General features: G+C 47.7%; 1 protein-coding gene across 4 annotated transcripts in view; it reads left to right on the top strand.

Moving 5' to 3' along the window:
- Positions 1-17018, top strand: part of CTPS1 (CTP synthase 1) — a 30203-nt gene extending 13185 nt beyond the window's left edge. For 2 of the 4 annotated variants that reach the window (XM_036349317.1, XM_036349318.1), the window contains 11 exons: positions 4017-4168; positions 5234-5366; positions 6615-6703; positions 7498-7592; positions 8267-8329; positions 10213-10256; positions 11707-11803; positions 12871-12926; positions 13019-13115; positions 13671-13815; positions 14331-14415. In XM_036349317.1, the coding sequence (XP_036205210.1) occupies positions 4017-4168; positions 5234-5366; positions 6615-6703; positions 7498-7592; positions 8267-8329; positions 10213-10256; positions 11707-11803; positions 12871-12926; positions 13019-13115; positions 13671-13815; positions 14331-14415 (1056 nt within the window). Of the gene's footprint in view, positions 1-4016; positions 4169-5233; positions 5367-6614; positions 6704-7497; positions 7593-8266; positions 8330-10212; positions 10257-11706; positions 11804-12870; positions 12927-13018; positions 13116-13670; positions 13816-14330; positions 14423-16147 lie in introns of those variants that run through there. The other 2 variants (XM_036349315.1, XM_036349316.1) reach the window with 2 other exon arrangements.
- Positions 17019-18826: the final 1808 nt, after the last annotated feature.

Genomic DNA, 18826 nt, shown 5'->3' with positions numbered 1-18826 from the left:
GGATTCATAACACATATGTGTAAGAGTAATTTCATTGTTATGAATAGCCACTTTTTTTGTTTGTTAATCCTCACTCGAGGATATTTTTTCCGTTGATTTTTTAGAGAGAGTGGAAGGGAGGGGGAGACAGAGAGAGAGAAACATCATTGTGAGAAAGAAACATGGATTGTTTACTTCTCACATGCAGCCCGACCAGGGCCGGGGATCGAGCCTGCATTCAAGGTATGTGCCCTTGACTGGAATGGAACCTGGGACCCTTCAGTCCAGGGGCCGACATTCTAACCACTGAACCAAACCGGCTCGGGCATAAACAGCCTTTTTATCATGTATTTCAATTATTATTAATTTGGGTTTTTTTGCTATTTGGGAAGCACTGATTCAGGTAGAAACCCAAACATTGTTCTAATTAGTGGGTGAATGCAAGAGGTTTCTATGAGAAAGAAAAACAGAATAATTATATGAATAGAAGGAAGGAATTCCTGTTGGTGTTAATAAGTCCAAGAAGGAATTTCTGTAGCTGCAGATTAGCTAAATTACTCTTTAGCTATGCATGGTGGTGCTAATTTAAACAATACCTAAAGTCTGGTAGTCAAAATGTGTTTTCTTGTTAGCTTTGCAAACAATTGTTTGGAACACAATGTTGGTTTGGCTCAGTCCAGAGGTTATTTAAACATCCTAAAGGTTTGAGGAGTAAGACATACAAGGCAGTTCCTTTGGGATGGCAGATCTGACTCCATTTTGAAGTGGCTATGTTTGTCAAAGTAAGAATGTCCAAACCTGCAGAAAAATTTTATGAGTTTGTTGTAGTTTACTAGAGGCCCGGTGCATAAAATTTGTGCACTGGAAGGGTGGGGTGGGGGGGCGTCCCTCAGCCTGGCCTGCGCCCTCTTGCAGCCCGGGACCCCAGGGTATTGGGCCTAAGCCGGCAGGAGGACATCCCTCTTGCAGTCCAGGATCCCTCTCGCGGTCTGGGACCCCTCGCTCCTTACCGCCCGCCTGCTCGCTGCTACTTAGCACTGCTGTGGAGGCGGGAGAGGCTCCTGCCACCACTGCTTTGCTCACCAGTCGTGAGCCCAGCTTCTGGCTGAGCGGAGCTCCCCCTGTGGGAGTGCACTGACCACCAGGGGCAACTCCTGCATTGAGTGTCTGCCCCCTGGTGGTCAGTGCACATCATAGTGACCTGTTGTTCCCACAAGTCGTTCCACTGTTCAGTTGATTTGCATATTAGGGTTTTAATATAGGATTTGACCCATAACAGAGGTCACACCTGGAAGCAAGATCTCAACAGACTGCGAAAAATGTTTCTGCACTTCTTCAACTATTTTAGACATTTCTATCCTAGCAAATGAATAATTCAACTCAGTAATAGAATAGGTTGTCATTAAAATTATTCACTCTAAAAATGTGACTATATCTATATTTAAATTTGAATTTGAAATCTTATGCCTGTTTTTTAAATTGTGTTGCTTATCTTATTGTTAGGAGTTCTTTATATATTCTGAACTTTTACCAGATATGATTTGCACATTTTTTCTCCTAGTTTGTGGCTTATCTTTTCATTTTCTTAATGGTATCTTTTGAAGCACACAAAGCTTTTACATTTATATGAACTCCATTTTTTTTCCTTATAGATTGTACTTTTGGTATAATATTTAAGCACTCTGTTTAACCAAGGTCATAAAGATTTTCTTCTATGTTTTCTTAAAAATTTTTACAATTTTAGGTTTATGTTTAGGTCTAGGATTCATTGTGAGTTAACTTTTATATATAACAACTTTTCAATAAAAGTTGAGAGTCATCTTTTTGCCTATATCCAGTTCTAGTTCCATTTGTTGACAGGACTTATCTTTCAATAGTCTACATCAGTGATGGCGAACCTATGACATACGTGTCAGAGGTGACACGTGAACTCATTTTTTTGGTTGATTTTTCTTTGTTAAATGGCATTTAAATATATAAAATAAGTATCAGAAATATAAATCTTTGTTTTACTATGGTTGCAAATATCAAAAAATTTCTGTATGTGACACGGCACCAGAGTTAAGTTAGGGTTTTTCAAAATGCTGACACGCCAAGCTCAAAAGGTTCGCCATCACTGGTCTATATAATAACAGCCTAATATGCTAAAAGTCCAGTCGTCCAGTCACCATTAGCATATCAAAGCATAATATGTTAATGATATTCTAAGGTTGCTCAACCGCTCGCTATTACGTGCAATGACCACCAGGGGGCAGACAATCAACTGGTCGACCAGTTGCTATGACGTGCACTGGCTACCAGGGGGCAGACGCTCTGACTGGTAGGTTATCTTGCTGCTGGGGTCTGGCCAATTGGGATTGAGTGAGATGGGCCAGACACACCCTGGAGCCCTCCCGTGGTTTCTCTCTGGCTGGCCAACCTACCGTTCCCCTCCCCGGCCCCGATCGTGCACCGGTGGCGTCCTTCAGCCTGGCCTGCACCCTCTCGCAATTTGGAACCCCTCGGGGTATGTCGGAGAGCTGGTTTCGGCCCAATCCTGCAGGCTAGGCTGAGGAACCCCACTGGTGCATGAATTCGTGCACCAGGCCTCTAATATTGTATAATTTTCTTTTTAGATTTGTTTATCTTTGTAAAGACTTTATGTTTATTCACAGATATTTATAATTTACTATGAATGGCATATTTAAAAAAATTGTATTTCCTGATTAGATATATCCATGTGTAGGAAACCTTGCTGACTTCTGCCCATTGATTTCAAGGCAAGCTAACATTAATTAAATTCTGTTAGTTCTGATTGTTTACGTATACATTTTCTTGTGTTTTTTTTTATGGATTAAACAATAATATTGTATACAGTTAGTGATAATTGTTTCTTTATTTTTTAGTTCATACACATTTTTTTTTTAAAATATATTTTATTGATTTTTTGCAGAGAGGAAGGGAGAGAGATAGAGAGTTAGAAACATTGATCAGCTGCCTCCTGCACATCCCCCACTGGGGAAGTGCCCGCAATCCAGGTACATGCCCTTGACCGGAATCGAACCCGGGACCTTTCAGTCCGCAGGCCGACGCTCTATCCACTGAGCCAAACCGGTTTCGGCAGTTCATACACATTTTTTAAAATCTAATTGTAATGGCTAATATCTCTAGTACATCACTGAATAGAAATAGTGATATGGCCTGTTTTGCCTTGTTCCAGACTTTTGCATTAGTATTAATAGCAAACTAAATGATGTTAGCTCTGGGTTTTTTATATTTTCCATAAAATTTCTAATTTACCAATAATTTTTATTATGAATAGGTTTTGAATTATTATTAAACCTGCATCCACCGAGGTATTCTTTCCCTCTCCTTTAATCTGTTCATGTATTGAATCCCACTGTTAAATTTTCTAGTGTGGTGATTCTGAAACTCAGCATTAAAAAATACTGATGTTCCTCCTACTTCCAGAGATGGTGTGGAGTGCAGCGGGCTTAAGGATTTTTAAAAGCTCCCCCACGTGGTTCCATAGCCAAATTTGAGAACCACTGTTCTGGTGACAAATCCTTCTGAACATGACTTTCTTTTTTAAACAACATTTGTAGTTTAGTTTGTGTTGTTTTTTTAAAGATATTTGTATCCACCCAGCTACTGTGGCTCAGTGGTTGAGCATCGATTTAGGAACCAGGAGGTCACTTTGATTCTGGGTCAGGGCACATGTTGTTGTTGTGGGTTCGATTCCCAGTAGGAGGCATGGAGGCAGCTGACCAATGATTCTCTCTCATCATTGATGTTTTCATCTCTCCCTTTCCCTTCCACTCTGAAATCAATAAAAATAAATTATGAAAAATATATTTGTGTCCATGTTTATAAGAAATTAGTCACTATTTTTAATTCTTCTTGAGTTAATTGGTTTTGGTAATTTATATCTTTCTAAAAAATGGCCCTTTTTTCTCTCAGATTTAGTTATTTTCTCAAGGTCAGGTAGCTAGCAGGAGCTGTCAGCCCAGTTGGTTTTTGCTTGTTTTGTAAAATAGCCTTTGCTGCTTTTTAAACAGGTGATCTGTGTCCACGATGTCTCGTCCATCTACCGAGTCCCCTTGTTATTAGAGGAGCAGGGGGTTGTAGATTATTTTCTTCGAAGACTTGACCTTCCTATCGAGAGGCAGCCACGAAGAATGCTGATGAAGTGGAAAGAGATGGCTGACAGGTTTGCTTCATAAGAAGGAGCTGGGAATTCTAGCCTATTTCTTTTTTTTTAGGGGCTCGGGGAATTCAGCTCTTACTTGTGCTATCAACTCAAGTTAGAAAAGGTCATAAATGGTAAGGAGCATTAAGAAAGGCTCTCAGCCTTCATGTAGTTGTGTCATGGACAAGGAAGTCCTGGGGGACTTGGCCTAGGCCCCAGGTCGCAAGTGAGTTCAGATTACACACTGACACCCTTGTCTCTGGTCGACTAGACACTCAACAGGGACCTGGTGGCAGCGGGTTAGCACACGTACCCGAGGCCCACACCGATGACCGGCGAGGCTGGAACACTCCTGGGCAGCATCCCAGCTGTCTGAGCTGGGCTTGGGAACATGTCGCTCACCCCGCACCAGAAGAGGGTCAGCAGGGAAGTCCGTCTTCTGCTGCCACGCTGAGAACTCCCCGCTCCTCCCGAGGCGGTGTGGTGCTCACTTCTCACGCCCCGCCCAGAGCACTGGTGTAGTAAGCACGTGGGAGGGGAGCCACTCGTCCCACTGCTGTGATATTTTCATTTTGACATTTTCCCTTTCAGGTTTTGTCCATTTACATGCACATCTTCTTGTAGCTACAAAAATGGCACACAGTTTTAGGACTTTTTCATAAAATACAAATATTTTTGCTCTGTTGCTGATTACATTTTATAATGTAATGAATATGGACTATTGTGTGCATGTCTATAATATATTTGCCTATACCCTTCATCACACATTAACCCTTGTGAAGTGTTGGTCCATTTTTTTGTCCTTTGGGATTTTAATTTTTTATAAAACAATGTGTGTGAGATTTTTGAAGCCATCTCTTTGTAAAGGCTTCTAAAATCCCATTTTCTTAAAAAGTCAGCCACATTGATCTGAAAATTGTTTGCTCTTTACTGCTGGGTACATAGGACTCAGATAATAGCTGCTTCCGGAAAGTTCTTCCCAGACTTGTTTTTCTCTTTCAAAAGGAATTTAGGTCTCATGGTCATATGTACGTGGTCATATGTACATTCTAAATATTTTGTGGTTTCTTGACCTCTGATTGGTAGATACGACCGCTTGCTGGAGACCTGCTCTATTGCCCTTGTGGGCAAGTACACTAAGTTCTCAGACTCCTATGCCTCTGTCATTAAAGCCCTGGAGCATTCCGCACTGGCCATCAACCACAAGTTGGACATCAAGGTGAGGAGGGTGGCGCTGTGCAGCGAGGCATGACCAGGGAGGCTGTCTGCAGTCCATAGATGCTGTGTATCTGCTTTATATTTTTGAAGCTCAGAATTTATTTTTAGGATTAAAAAGATTTATGGTGGGCCCCTGGCTTTGAGAGAACAGTAGAGCATTTTCAGGAAATAATGAAGGAAGAGGTAGTCAGAGTAGAAGCTGAGAGACAGTGAATGCTTGGATCTGAATATCAAGCAACCAAGTAAAATTGCCCCAAGGGAATGGGGGTACCCTGGCTGGCCAGAGGCACTTTGCACAATTGCTGGTACCAGTTACCGCGTCTGTGAAGTGGAAATGCTGATATCCACCACATAGAGCTGGGAGGTTTCTCCAAAATATGTGTCTAGTTGCTGAGTCAGTGCTTGGAACGGGGGCAGCACCCAGTAAATAGTAGTTACCTGCTCTGCTCTGCAACGCGGTGGGCAGAAGCCGAGCGGTGGACTGTCAGGCATGGCCCCTGCTTGTCTCCTTGAGGCGGTAGAGTGTCGGGGTCCATGGATTCCAGAGCCACAGAGCCAGGGCTCAGATTCTGGCTCCCTCGCTTACAAGATGTGTGACTCCAGGCAAGTTACTGAACCCTCTTTGTGCCTCAGTTTCCTCTCCTTTAACAGGGGATAGTGATAGTACCTTCCTCATAGGACTATTATAAGAATTAAATGAGTTCATTTAAAGTGCTTAGTACTGTGCCTGGCATAGAGGAAGTACTGTTTGTTAGCTCTTTTGGAAAATCTTGCACCTGTCCCTTTTATACGTTTCCCCAGCATCACAGCCCCCCAGCTGGAGCAGGTGTCCTCACCAGCGACACGGGGGTTTGCCTGTTTCTCCAGGTGTTTCCCAGGGTGACAGTTTGCTTTGTGCTGGTGAACAGATTCCTGTAGAACGACCTATTCCATGTGCTTACAGAATTATGGGATTTCATTACACTGCCTGACTTACATTTGCTAGTTCTTTGCATCACTCATTTGTTCTGTCCACGTGGAGCTAGTCTGTGCCTCTCCTGTGTTAGATGGCGGAGGTGAAAGGTGACTAGAAAGTCAGGGAGGTCTCGTAGGTGTGATTGGGAGGATTTGAAAGTAAAGTATCATTTTAAAACTACTTTAAAATTGAGAAAGATGGGGCATTGATAATACTGTTCAGAAATGATGAAAGATCAGTTCACGGCTCTGGCATCATGAGCCTGCTTCTTTTCTCCTGTCTGACCGCGCCCAGTACATCGATTCCACGGACTTGGAGCCGAGCACCTTGCAGGAGGAGCCTGTGCGCTACCACGAGGCCTGGCAGAAGCTCTGCAGCGCTCAGTGAGTAGCTCTGCCCTTGGCTTTCAGGGGTCTTGGGTTGCGTCTGTGGGAAAAGTGCTGTCCTTTCGTGTGCTGGTGGTAAATCTGCTTGTTTAAATGTCTTTAATTATTGAAGAGACTGCATACCGGATGATGTAAACCTTACCAAAATACAGCTCCTCCGTGTCGTTGGAGCTGAAGAGAACTTGTTCTAGTTTTATTGCATCTGTTGGTGAAGCTTAACTTAAAGATTTTCATCCAGAAGATATGATTAGTATCTGTTGGTAGAGTCTTGTAAGTAGTTTGTTTTCAGCAGCTGCTATTGATAATCATAAAACATGAGCAAGAATTTCTAGTTCACCAGGAGAATTGAATGTTACGGGGCCATGTAGCTATGGTTGAGACCCCCGTCAGTGTGGCACTCAGGCTGACCAGGAAAGGTCCCTTCCTGTTTGGGGAGCACAGTAAGCCCAGAGGGGGAACTGTATTTATATGAATACAGATTAAAAATTAGGAAAGAGGCTGTGCCTGGGACAAATACTGTGTGGTAGCAGTATTACAGCTTGGTATGCCATATTTTTTACTTGTTGGCACTTAGTACCGTCACTGAGAAAAGTCTGTGGTTTTGTGTGTGTTTTCTAAGTTCTTAGTGTTTCCATTCAGCTCGTTGGCAGCCTGAAATCACAGACATAGCCCAGTAGCAAAGTGTATGGGTAACTTCATGGCTTCTGTGTCTTGGAAGTGGCCCGTGGGTGGTCACTGCAAGCTGGACTGGTGGGAGGGGTCACCCTGCTGTGCTCTCTTCTCTTGAACAGCGGAGTGCTGGTTCCAGGGGGATTTGGTGTTCGAGGGACGGAAGGGAAAATCCAAGCTATCTCCTGGGCTCGGAAGCAGAAGAAGCCTTTTCTGGGTAAGAAGCAGAAAAGAGCACAAGGAAGGTGCCTGTAGCCTGAAAGTGAAAAGGGATCTCCAGACCCAAACACAGGTGCCATCTTTCCAGATAGTAACTCAAGTCCAAGACTCTTTGGTTCTGTGTGGGAGAAATTCAAACCCTCCTTTAAAATGAGAAGTTAAACTTGTGAGTTTCATGTAGATGTCATGGAACTTTCCAAAGAATGAAGTGTCAGTTAGGAAATCTTGTTTATTTACTGACCTTGGCTTTAGGCAGGACGTGGGGAACTGTGTCCCATCCTCACTTGAGGCACCAGTTGACTATTGACTAAGTAAGCGAAGTGATCTGGGATGCTTCCTCGTGCTGTAAATTTCAGGAATTTTCAACGTGACCAATTATAAGTGGGAACTGAGTAAAAGTGGGGAGGAAAACTTGATTTTTCAAAGTACTGAATAAAATATTGGAATTGAATAACTTCTGAAACCTGGAGTCTTTACATACACTCAGGTCCAGTTTTTAGAATCCGATGCAGATACAGCATAGCAGGGGGGCTTGCTCATAGCAGGAAGTTGAGAGAGTTTGTGGTTGGAATGCTGTGTACAAGCAGGACACAGCCCCAGGCAGGCTGTGGGAAATGTGGGAATGTCACCTTTTCCATGGAGCTTCATTCCTGTTTCTCTCCCACCTGCAAGGCGTGTGCTTAGGAATGCAGTTGGCAGTGGTTGAATTTTCAAGAAATGTGCTGGGATGGCAAGGTAAGTGTCTGCTTAAAAACTTTTTACATCCCTGGAGGGCACAAAGCCTGGTGCCTGTTGGGTCACTGGGAGCCGTGGAGAAGGACAGGCCGCCTGGGCTCTCAGCACCTCTTGGGGTGCATTAATGAGGATGTTTATTGAGGGAAAGCAGGGCCTCCTCCAAGCGAAACCCCAGGAAGGAGGGAGCCCAGCTGAGCAAGCTCTCTGTCCCAGCACTTCCTGTTCTGGAGATCCTCACACTTTATCACCATGGCCATCGCCCTGACCTAGTGTCCAATGAGAGAACTCTGGCCTCTGTGAGGCTGTGCAGTTTTTATGAACTTGAGCTGGTTAGACCAGGGCTCCATCTGACTTTATCATTTATTATGGGTGCTTCTAGGCACATTCCTTAGCCTTTTGGGGCCTCTGTTACTACTATAAAGTGGGTTAATAATGATATCCACTTCACATGGCTATAACTAGTAAATGAAGTTATACGTTAATAGTCTCAGCACAGGGCCTGGCAAATGGGAAATAATCATGTCAGCTCTGTGCCTGGCTAAGGGTATCACTGTGTCCAGACCATCCCCAAACTGGTGGCTTCCAACACAGTGGTTTATTTCCCAGTATTGTGTGAAGTGACTGGTTTCCTCTCCGTGCAGTGTGGCTGAGATCGCCCTGCCCTGCCCTCAGCTCTGCCCAGCAGGGACATCGCAAAGGTCTCTCCCCGTGGCAGCTTATCAGTCACTAATTCAAGCCGAGCTTCCTCACGGCATGGAGACAGACTGGCTTCCACAATGACAAGCCGACTGTGCAAGCCCCTGTCAAGCTTGCTGATGTCTGTGGCCAAGCCCAGAGTCGTGGGGGGGTGGGGGGGTGGAGGAGAACAACCTCGCGATGTGAATACTGGGGGTGTGGTTCATTGGGGCCACCCTTGGGAGAGTCTGCCACAACTCCAGCTGACAGATACTAGGTTTTCAGAAAGACTTTATGAGTTCTAAGAAAAATAAAGCAACGTGAAGGAATGAACAAGTGGTCTGGCTTTACAAAGTACTTGTGGTTCTTCTGTGGCCAGCTCGCTGTTAGCAGGCTGATCTCAGTTCACATTTCTTCTGAGCTAAGGGGATGGTGGCTCATTTTTGTAGGGAGCGTGCCCTTAGGTTCTGGCTTCTGAGCTGGTGGGCACTGTCTTACCCCCCACCGCCCTAGAGCTGGCCCTCTGGGCACCGTCAACCCTCCTGCCACCACTGGGCTTCCCAGGTGGATGAGTGACCTGGTGAGGAGCTGTCCTTGAGTTGAGTCCTGGCCTTGGTTTGGCCCCAGCAGGGGCAGATGCCCTGCATATTCAATAGAACGAACAGACACACAGAACCAGGAGCTCGGTGCGTTTCCTTTTAGTCTTTAGTGGTTTGGTTGTGGTTAGATGGTAAGTTCAGTAAAGGATAGAAAGGTTACTTGGGTTTTGAAATCAGCTAATTTCTGATTTAGCTATTGAGTGAGGCAGTTGAGTAGGGCCTGATATAAGATGCTGAGCACGAAAGAGATAGTACTTGCCCATCTTGGAAAGAGACAGTCTGAAACGAAAAGTGAAAAAAAAGTTGAGATTACAGTATAGGAACCTCATAAGGATGTGTTATCTAAATAAGGATTATTTATGTCATTGGTTTCCACGTCCCCATTTTGTACAGCTTTGACCTCCTCCAGAGGGTTACAGATGTAATGCAAAAAATGCATTTGTGTGTTTATTTTATAACTTTGAAATGCTGTCCCTAGTTTTTGTTCTAATCACTGAATGACTTTAAACTGAAGAGGGATATTGTGATTCAGAGCTTAGGAATCAAACTTTTAAAAAATCAGATTTGCTTGTGATTATTTTCATAACACAAATGTTTTTTATTTTTCAGATGCCAATTCTACAGAGTTTAACCCCAATACCAGTCATCCTGTGGTAAGTCCAGTGTTTGCGTCTCACCAGGGCCTACATGGTGCGGAAGGGACACTGATGGAAGATGATGTTTAGAGACAGGAAATGAGACCACTTAGGTCCATCCCAAAGGGCCCTGAGGTCCTGCCTTTCAGACCCACTGGAGAGGAAGGATTTTCTTTTTCATTGTGTGATTTCTCACTGCTCTTCCATTTTGCCACAAAAGGTTTTAAGGACAGGGACCACTCTAGCCAATTAGGGGGGACAGGGGTCCTGATTAAAATAATTCTCCATCCCCACTCCCCTTAGCTCCCAGGGGGGCTTTATAATAATACTGATATGAGCCCTGACCGGTTTGGGTCAGTGGCTAGAGCGTCGGCCTGCAGACTGAAGGGTCCCGGGTTTGATTCCAGTCAAGGGCATGTACCTTGGTTGCGGGCACATCCCCAGTGGGGGGTGTGCAGGAGGCAGCTGGTCGATGTTTCTCTCTCATCGATGTTTCTAACTCTTTATCTCTCTCCCTTCCTCTCTGTAAAAAATCAATAAAATCTATTTTTTTAAAAATGATACTGATATGAAACACTTATGGGCACTTATTATTGTGCTAGGCATTGTTCACTGCTTTATACAGGGGTGGGCAAAAGTAAGTTTACAGTTGCTCGCGTGAAAAAATCTGTAATACAAGAGTAATAATATAAAAATAAACTTTCACAACTGTAAACCCATTTTTGCCCACCCCTGTATATTGATTCACTTAATTCCCAACAACCCTGGGAGATGGGCATATTATTAAAGAACTTCTGGAATTCAGTACTGATTTGTGTAATGGTGACCAGAGCCCTTTGAGACGCATACTCGTGTGACATCTCCTACCAGAGGAGCGTGGCTCGGGGGCGAGGGACAGTGCCATCCTTGTCTGAATCCCTAGCCCCAGGCACAGGCCTGCAAAGCTCTTGATCTCAAGGCACTTCCACAGCATCCGTATATGCTTGTTGACCTGAACTTGAACTTTGCTAACACTAAGACCTCAGGAGGAGAAAAACAAAGGTTTTGAAATGTGGTGAGGGTGGAGGAGGAGCACGGGACTGAGCGGTGCACTGACTGTCGGGGCTCGGTGAACCCTAGACGAGCACCCTTGCCTCTGACAGCTCATCGGTCTCGTGGAGCGGGAGGGAGCGTGTGATAACATACCTGTCTGCTGTACTTGGGCTGTTAGTCCTCGTGAGAACTGCTGCAGCCCAGCAGCACTTGGGTCCACAGTGCTGGGCGTGGGAATGGCTCATGAGGGCAGCGGGAGGATTCAGCCCCCACCCAGTGAAGGTTAGAATGATTACTGGGGGCGTTTCTCCCTGTGACAAACGCCTCTTAGCAGGAACAGCTGGGGAGTTGGAGCCTCCAGGCTCATGTCACTCAGTGCGGCGGTCTGTCTAACGGAAGCAGAGTTTGGAGAGTGTGCTTGTTTTTCATCCTCCAGGTCATAGACATGCCAGAGCACAATCCTGGGCAGATGGGTGGCACCATGCGGCTGGGCAAGAGGAGAACCCTGTTTCAGACCAAGAACTCCGTCATGAGTAAGCGCTGCCCACTGGCGGCCTTCGGCTCAGCACCTACAGGACGTGTGCCTTGGGGTGGCGGGGGGGGGGGGGGGGGGAGCCGGGGGCTGGGCTTTGGAGCTTTTGATTCTGTTCTTGCTTTAGAAGTTCCTTTCCTTTCCCAGTCATGCACTTCTAGGATCCACTGAAGCAGGCAAAGCCACGGTGTGGGTCTTAGGAAGGTCCCAGGCAGTGCAGCCAGGACCAGGGGGGTCTTGGGTGTGGACGAGTCACCAGAATGAGGCAGTTAGGTGAAATCCACTGTAACCTCTTCCTTTCCTATATTGTGAGGTTGAACCATGTGGAATTGTTGTCCCACAAAAATGGCCGTTTCATAAAGTTCAATCTAAATAGATTTAATTCTAAAAGTACTAGCAGGTGCTAAAGATTTAGGGAAAATTTGGGGAGGAAAATATTTAAGACAGTGAAGATGTATTTCCTGTCCACTGGGACAGGGACTGCACGTGTGAGCAGAGGCAGCTCCGTGTCTGGGGACTCAGCAGCGCAGAGTCTGAGTCACTCGAGTGGGTGACCCTTCAGCCCCCTCCCTAACGTGCTGGGACTCGGGGCTCCTCCTGGCAGCCGCGTGGGTTTGCAAAGCGGCACTTGCAGGTGCAGCGCTTGCGGGTAGCCAGCGGGGCTGCGGAGCTTTGACAGCTGTGAGTTAACCGCGCAGTGCTGGCCCCACGGTCACCTGTGCAGCTCCTCAGACATCTCTCAGGGCTTCGGACGTTCGGGGCCTCCTGATTCGTCTTCCAAGGTAGTTTGCTCAGGTGCGAGGGTGGTGGTGAAAGTCTGTTTCTGTTCCAGTTTGTCTCCATGTGGTCGGAATGTCAGAGCCCAAACTCAGCCTAAATTGCTGCTGTGAGCGGGTGGCTTAGGTGGCAGGGGAATCAGAAATAACCTTCAAAAGGCCCAGGTGATAAAAGGCATGGATGATAAAAGTGGAAAGCAGGGTGTGGTTGTGAATAGATTTCGTGTGTGTGTGAAATCAGAATTCTCTACATCCGCATGGTTCTGGTTTTGGTTACTTGTTTTCTTGCCAGGGAAACTCTACGGAGATTCAGATTACTTGGAAGAGAGGCACCGCCACAGATTTGAGGTGAGGAATTGAGTTTTGTGACTTTTAAATTTTTCTCCTTTCTGTTGCTTTGGAGACAGTAAGCTGAGAAATTAGTCTTCATTCTTCAACAGGTGAATCCAGTCTTGAAAAAGTGTTTGGAGGAGCAAGGCTTAAAGTTTGTTGGCCAAGATGTTGGAGGAGAGAGAATGGAAATTGTGGAGTTGGAAGGTGAGTACTTGGGGTGCTGTATCTAATGGAAAACAGTACGGTTTTCTTGGCACGTGGGGAAACACAAACATGTTAGCTGCTACCCTTGACCTAACAGAATAGGAAGCAGCACTGTCTTGGGAGGTGGGGGTCTTGGCGACGGAGGTGCCTGGAGCCCAGGGACACGGGGCCCATGGGGCGGCTCTGTGCCAGGGCCTCCTGCAGGCAGCCATTCCAGCTCTGGCCTCGGTGCCTCCTCCTCCCGGATGGGAGCTTGGACTCGGTCCTTGGGCCCCCTCTAATCTAGTGTGACCTGTGACTCAACCCTTCAGATGTCTGGGGAGCCAGGGACAGGACCTGGAGAGGAGGTGCCTTCAGCCAGGAGGCTGACACGGGCAGGGGAGAGGGCATCTACTCCCATGTCTTGTGGGTACTTTAACCCGGGTTCCAATCAAGATGCTGTTTCAAATAATTGTAGGGTCTGTGCACATGTGAAACATTTAACAAGATTTTGTCTCTAATACATGTGATGTGCACATGCATGATGAAGCTGTTTCTTGCATGTTTCTGTTTCAGATCATCCCTTTTTTGTTGGCGTTCAGTACCACCCTGAGTTCCTGTCCAGACCCATCAAGCCGTCCCCGCCGTACTTTGGCCTCCTCCTGGCCTCCGTGGGGCGGCTCCCGCATTACCTCCAGAAGGGCTGCAGGCTCTCGCCCAGGTCGGGTCACCTTCCTCGGCCCTCAGTGGTCACTGGTTCCACGCAGCAGCATCACCCCCTGATGATAAGCCGAGCCCAGGAGCCGGGCTGGGGGCTCCTTCTCACAGGGACCTGCGGTGACCTTGTCCCTGGGTTTTCTCAGGCTGCCTGTGTGCCGCCCATGACCTACCCCAGCACTGCCGAGTCCCCCACCTGTAGCATCGGGGTTCCAGGATTCCAGTCCAAGTAGGACCCTATGGTCCAGGGGGACGGTGATTTTTCCCCGGGTGTCGGCTGCAGTTGTTGGCCGCTGTGCACCTTAATCCAGAACCAGTTGGTCACCCTGGGTTGGGGCCTACGGTATCGTGACTGCAGCAGAGTTCAAATGTGTACCTTTGTAACTAGAAGCTCTGCAGCTGAATATGTGATGCAGTAGAGTCCTTCTGGCGTGTCCGATGGGCTCCGTGCTTACAGAAGCAGGGAAGCGAGTTGAGTTTTTGGCGGGAGATGATGAGTAAACCGTCTGAATTCTACAGGGACACCTACAGTGACAGAAGCGGAAGCAGCTCCCCTGACTCTGAGATCACCGAATTGAAGTTTCCATCCATAAATCATGACTGATGGTAATGTATGTGCTATTTTTAAGCTTTAGGTTTTTATTGTTTGTTTTTGTAATGGTGATAACACTAGAATTATTAGAATATCATGAGTTTAGTGTTAAAATTTTTTTTTTTTAACTTTTTTTTAAATATATTTTATTGATTTTTTACAGAGAGGAAGGGAGAGAGATAGAGAGTTAGAAACATCGATGAGAGAGAAACATCGATCAGCTGCCTCCTGCACATCTCCCACTGGGGATATGCCCGCAACCCAGGTACATGCCCTTGACCGGAATCGAACCTGGGACCTTTCAGTCCGCAGGCCGACGCTCTATCCACTGAGCCAAACCGGTTTCGGCTGTGTTAAAATTTTTATCTGCCAGAGAATGAAAATGGTATGGTCAGCGTGGGCATCAAGTGGGTGAGACCCCTCCAAGTACTGCTCTGCCCCAGTACGTGCAGTTACACACCTGCTCTGCCCCAGTACGTGCAGTTACACACCCGCTCTGCCCAAGTACATGCAGTTACACACCTGCTCTAACCAAGTACGTGCAGTTACACACCTGCTCTACCCAAGTACGTGCAGTTACACACCTGCTCTGGGGACTCCAGTGGGGGACACCAGTCACTGAGCAGTTGTCTCCTTATGGATTGCTACATTCAGGTGCTAATCTGACTAAATCTGGGAGGACAGGATTCTTAGCCTTCGATATTTCATGTTTCCATAAACTTGGAGGTCTTGAAGGAGGTGACAGATGATGTGACAACATGGTAATTGTCATTTTTGCAGAGCCTCATGCCTTCATCAGGAAATGCTATAATATTGATATATGTGATACCTTTATGTTGATTGCTGCTTATTCTGGAAATCCCTTAAAATCCAAATAATTATTGAGCGAACTTTGAATGTTTGTCTTTGTAGTGACAGGACTTGTCAGTATATAAAGTATCGTAGATGTGGGCACTGCCATAAAGTGTATGAAGTCCTGCTAAGATTACTGAGCAAACTGTCAGCAAATATAGGCCGCTGCTGACGGTACCAGAGGGGGTTAGGGTGTCAGTCAGGAATCCGGGGTCTAAAGGAGAACAGGGATGTGGCCTGGTCCCATGGAGCAGGGGTTCCCATCACAGATAAGATGAGCAGCTGAGCTCCTGCACCCTTGCCCTCAGTAGCAGTGGGCCCCTGCACCGCGCAGACCTGGTCGAGGGGGCACACGGCTGTTGCCGTCTGCCTTGGTTGATTAGCCACCTGAATGAGGTGGGCCAGGAGAGAAGTAGGCTTGTGCTGGGGGGAGATGGTGGTTGCTTTCTCTGCTGGGTGAGCGTGTAGCCCAGATGGCCTGGCCGGTGCTCTCTGGCGGACAGTGTGCTGAGGCTGACAGGCTAAAAACTGCCCCGGGAGAAAGGAGACTGGAACAGGAAAGGGTAGATCTTTGGTCAGTTACATGGCATTCTAACTGCGCCCTCAGTGGAGAGCTCAGTCCGTGGCACTGTTAGCGGCTGGATGCTCTGAAAAGAGTGCTCGTATTGGGGCAGGTGTAGAGGTCCCTGTAAGATCTTAAAAGCGTGTGGTTCTATAGGAATGATCCATTTAGCTGTAATTATTCATGTCAGGCTCCTACCACGGACTTCCATGAAAAACAGACATAGGTGACATAGCAGCTGACTCCAAATTCTGACTTTTCTACTTTAACAATGCATACGTCATGTAATTGCTAATTGTCTTTTTTTGTTGTTTTTTTTTTGGTAAGCAGGGGTGATTCTTCAAGAGAGCCTTCAGACTTCGGGAGTTTACAGCTTGATTTTACACTCGGCTTTTGACACTTCCTTTAAATTATGTTTTTATTAAGAATATTTTATTATGGGGAAGGGTATTGGGAAGACTGTGACCTGCATGTCCCATCATGTGTATCGGCTCCTGCACGGTGGCTGCCTGGTGTTGACACTCTCCTTTTCAGCCCCATCCTCAGACGGGAGGCGGGACATCCGGGCAGGAGCGGTGACAGGGCGGCTGGAGTGCCCGCCAAGCCCCTCGTTTCTGCAGCCACCTGCGTCGCTGTGGATTTGCGTGTGTGGCCTCTCGCTTCCCCGGGGAGGCCTAGACCATTCTCAAGAGTGCCGCATGCGCTTGGTGCGCCCGGAGGGTAATCTTAGCTAATGCTTACACCCTTGGTGCTGGTGACCTGCGGGTGCTACCAAGAGCAGTGAAACCAGAAACGAAGCCTTGGCACTGCCCCGCCTGGGGACTATCAGTGCCAACTGTGGCTGGGACTCGCTGTCCAAGGGACAGTCAGTTTGATGTCACATGAACGGCAGGAAGTCTGTGTCTCTCTGCAGCGTGATTTGAGAATCCCTGTCCTCTGGCTGGGCGTCTCCTGGGGCTGGGAAGCGCTCCTTGCATCAAGGGGTCACTCAAAAAAGAACAGAGCCTCTAAGACCCTCTCACATATCAACAGCTTTGCTTGAGGGACTTCTTCCTTCGGGATGGTGTTACTGCAGTTGAAAGGCAATATGAAAATCTATTTTCTTTACATGACGTAACAATGGGCACAGCTGTGTGCCCCTTATATTCTGGCTGGACTTGGTGTAAACTCTAACTTAAGAAATAAATAATGCGGAACAAGAGATGTGCTTTGTTTGTCATGCTCTTCATGTACTGGCACATGGGAAGTGTCTGCTGCCAGGCATGCCTGTGTGCCTCCCGTCACCTGAGCACCCGTCCCAGGCTGTCCTCCAGGGGAGCAGTCTTTGTGGATGACCTGATAGTTTAAAAACTCAGAAAGGAGCCCTTCTTTGTAATAGGGTCCAGAACTTCCCCAAAGACTTCAAATTTAGATTCTCAGCATTGAAAAATAGAAATTCCAAGTAGCATGGGTGCCACGTGCGCCGTTCGAGCTTGAGAAGGGCGAGTAGGCGTGTTGTTTATGGAAGCTCTCCCTCTGCTGAGCAGGGACCTGGCAGACTGCTTTGTCCCCTGCAGGTCATCCTGCCCCCCTAGCCCAGAGACCGGCTCCTGGGTGGTTTTCCTTCAAAGTAAGACTTAGCAATACTGAATTCCTGCTCCTTGCAATATGTTGGTGAAACTGGCACCCACCCTCTGGCTGCTGAGCACACCTGCTCACAAGCTGTCTCCTCCACAGAGTGAGATCCAGAAAAGAGGTGGGTTCCTTGCCCAGCCAGCATGGCTCAGTGGTTGGGCATTGACCTATGAACCAGGAGGTCATGGTTCAATTCCCAGTCAGGGCACATGCTCGGGTTGCAGGCTCCATCGCAAGTGTGGGGTGTGCCGGGGGTAGCCCATTGATGATTCTCATCATTGATGTTTCTTTCTCCCTCTCCCTTCCTCTCTGAAATCAATCCTATATAATTAAGAGGTAATATGCAAATTGAGTATCACACCCTCACAAGATGGCTGCCTACGACCAGGCTGGCAGGGGGGTTAATGAGGGACGACCAAACAACAGCAGGCTGCATGGGGCAACCAGGCTGGGGGGGTGGGGGGAGGAAGGGGCTGTGAGGGGCAAGCAGGCCGGCAGTTGGGGGCAAACAGGGCAGCAGGGGGGCATTTGAGCACAACCAGGCCAGCAAGGGGATGGGGGGCAGTTAAGGGTGACCAGGCTGGTGGGGGGGGGTGCAGTTGGGGGCAATCAGGCCAGCAGGGGGGCAGTTGAGGGCAATTAGGCTGCGGGGGCAGTTAGCGACCAGGCCGGCAGGGGGGGGGGGGGACAGTTGGGGGTGATCAGGAAGGCAGGCAGGTGAGCGATTAGGAGCCAGTGGTCCAGGATTGTGAGAGGGATGTCCAACGGCCGGTTTAGGCCCGAACGGCAGTCAGACATCCCCCAAGGCGTCCCGGATTGGAGAGGGTTCGGGCTGGGCTGAGGGGACCCTCCTGTGCGTGAATTCTGTGCTCTGGCCTGTAGTGAGTACACGTCTGAAGAAGTGGGCTCCTTTTCAGTCTTCCACTCGCTATCCAAGGCCGTCGTCGCTGAGGCCAGAAGCTGGTGTCCCTCGGACCCAGAGCAGCCTGGCTGCCTCATCTCTGTTCCTCATGGGCCAGAGTAAATGTCTCCCCTCACAGATGTCTTCATACTCATCTCGTACTTCGAATGTGGCTGATTGGGGGGGTTGTAACCTCTTTTCCTAGCCAGTGGTTCCATATAAAAGCCATTCCCAAAACAGGGTTCTGACATGCCCGCTGGTGACAGCGCTCCCTGGAACAGTGAGGACTCGGGGGGCTGGGTATGAGGTTTGCAAACACTCGCAGTGGTTAGAAGTTCCTGCCTCTCCTATAAGAGCACCTCAGTTAGGAGCTGGCCACTTGCATAGCCTTTCTAGAAAAGGACCCGGATGCCTTCCCAGGGCTCGTGCAGCCTGAGCAGCCCTGCCACCCGGCTTGGCAGATGAGGCCGAAGCCGAGAAATGCCCAGGCGGGC

The sequence above is a fragment of the Myotis myotis genome, unplaced genomic scaffold, assembly GCF_014108235.1.
Source record: "Myotis myotis isolate mMyoMyo1 unplaced genomic scaffold, mMyoMyo1.p scaffold_m19_p_2, whole genome shotgun sequence".
In the NCBI taxonomy this organism is placed as follows: Eukaryota; Metazoa; Chordata; class Mammalia; order Chiroptera; family Vespertilionidae; genus Myotis; species Myotis myotis.
The sequence above is the reverse complement of the archived record's forward strand: the minus strand, read 5'-3'. Positions and strand labels throughout refer to the sequence as shown.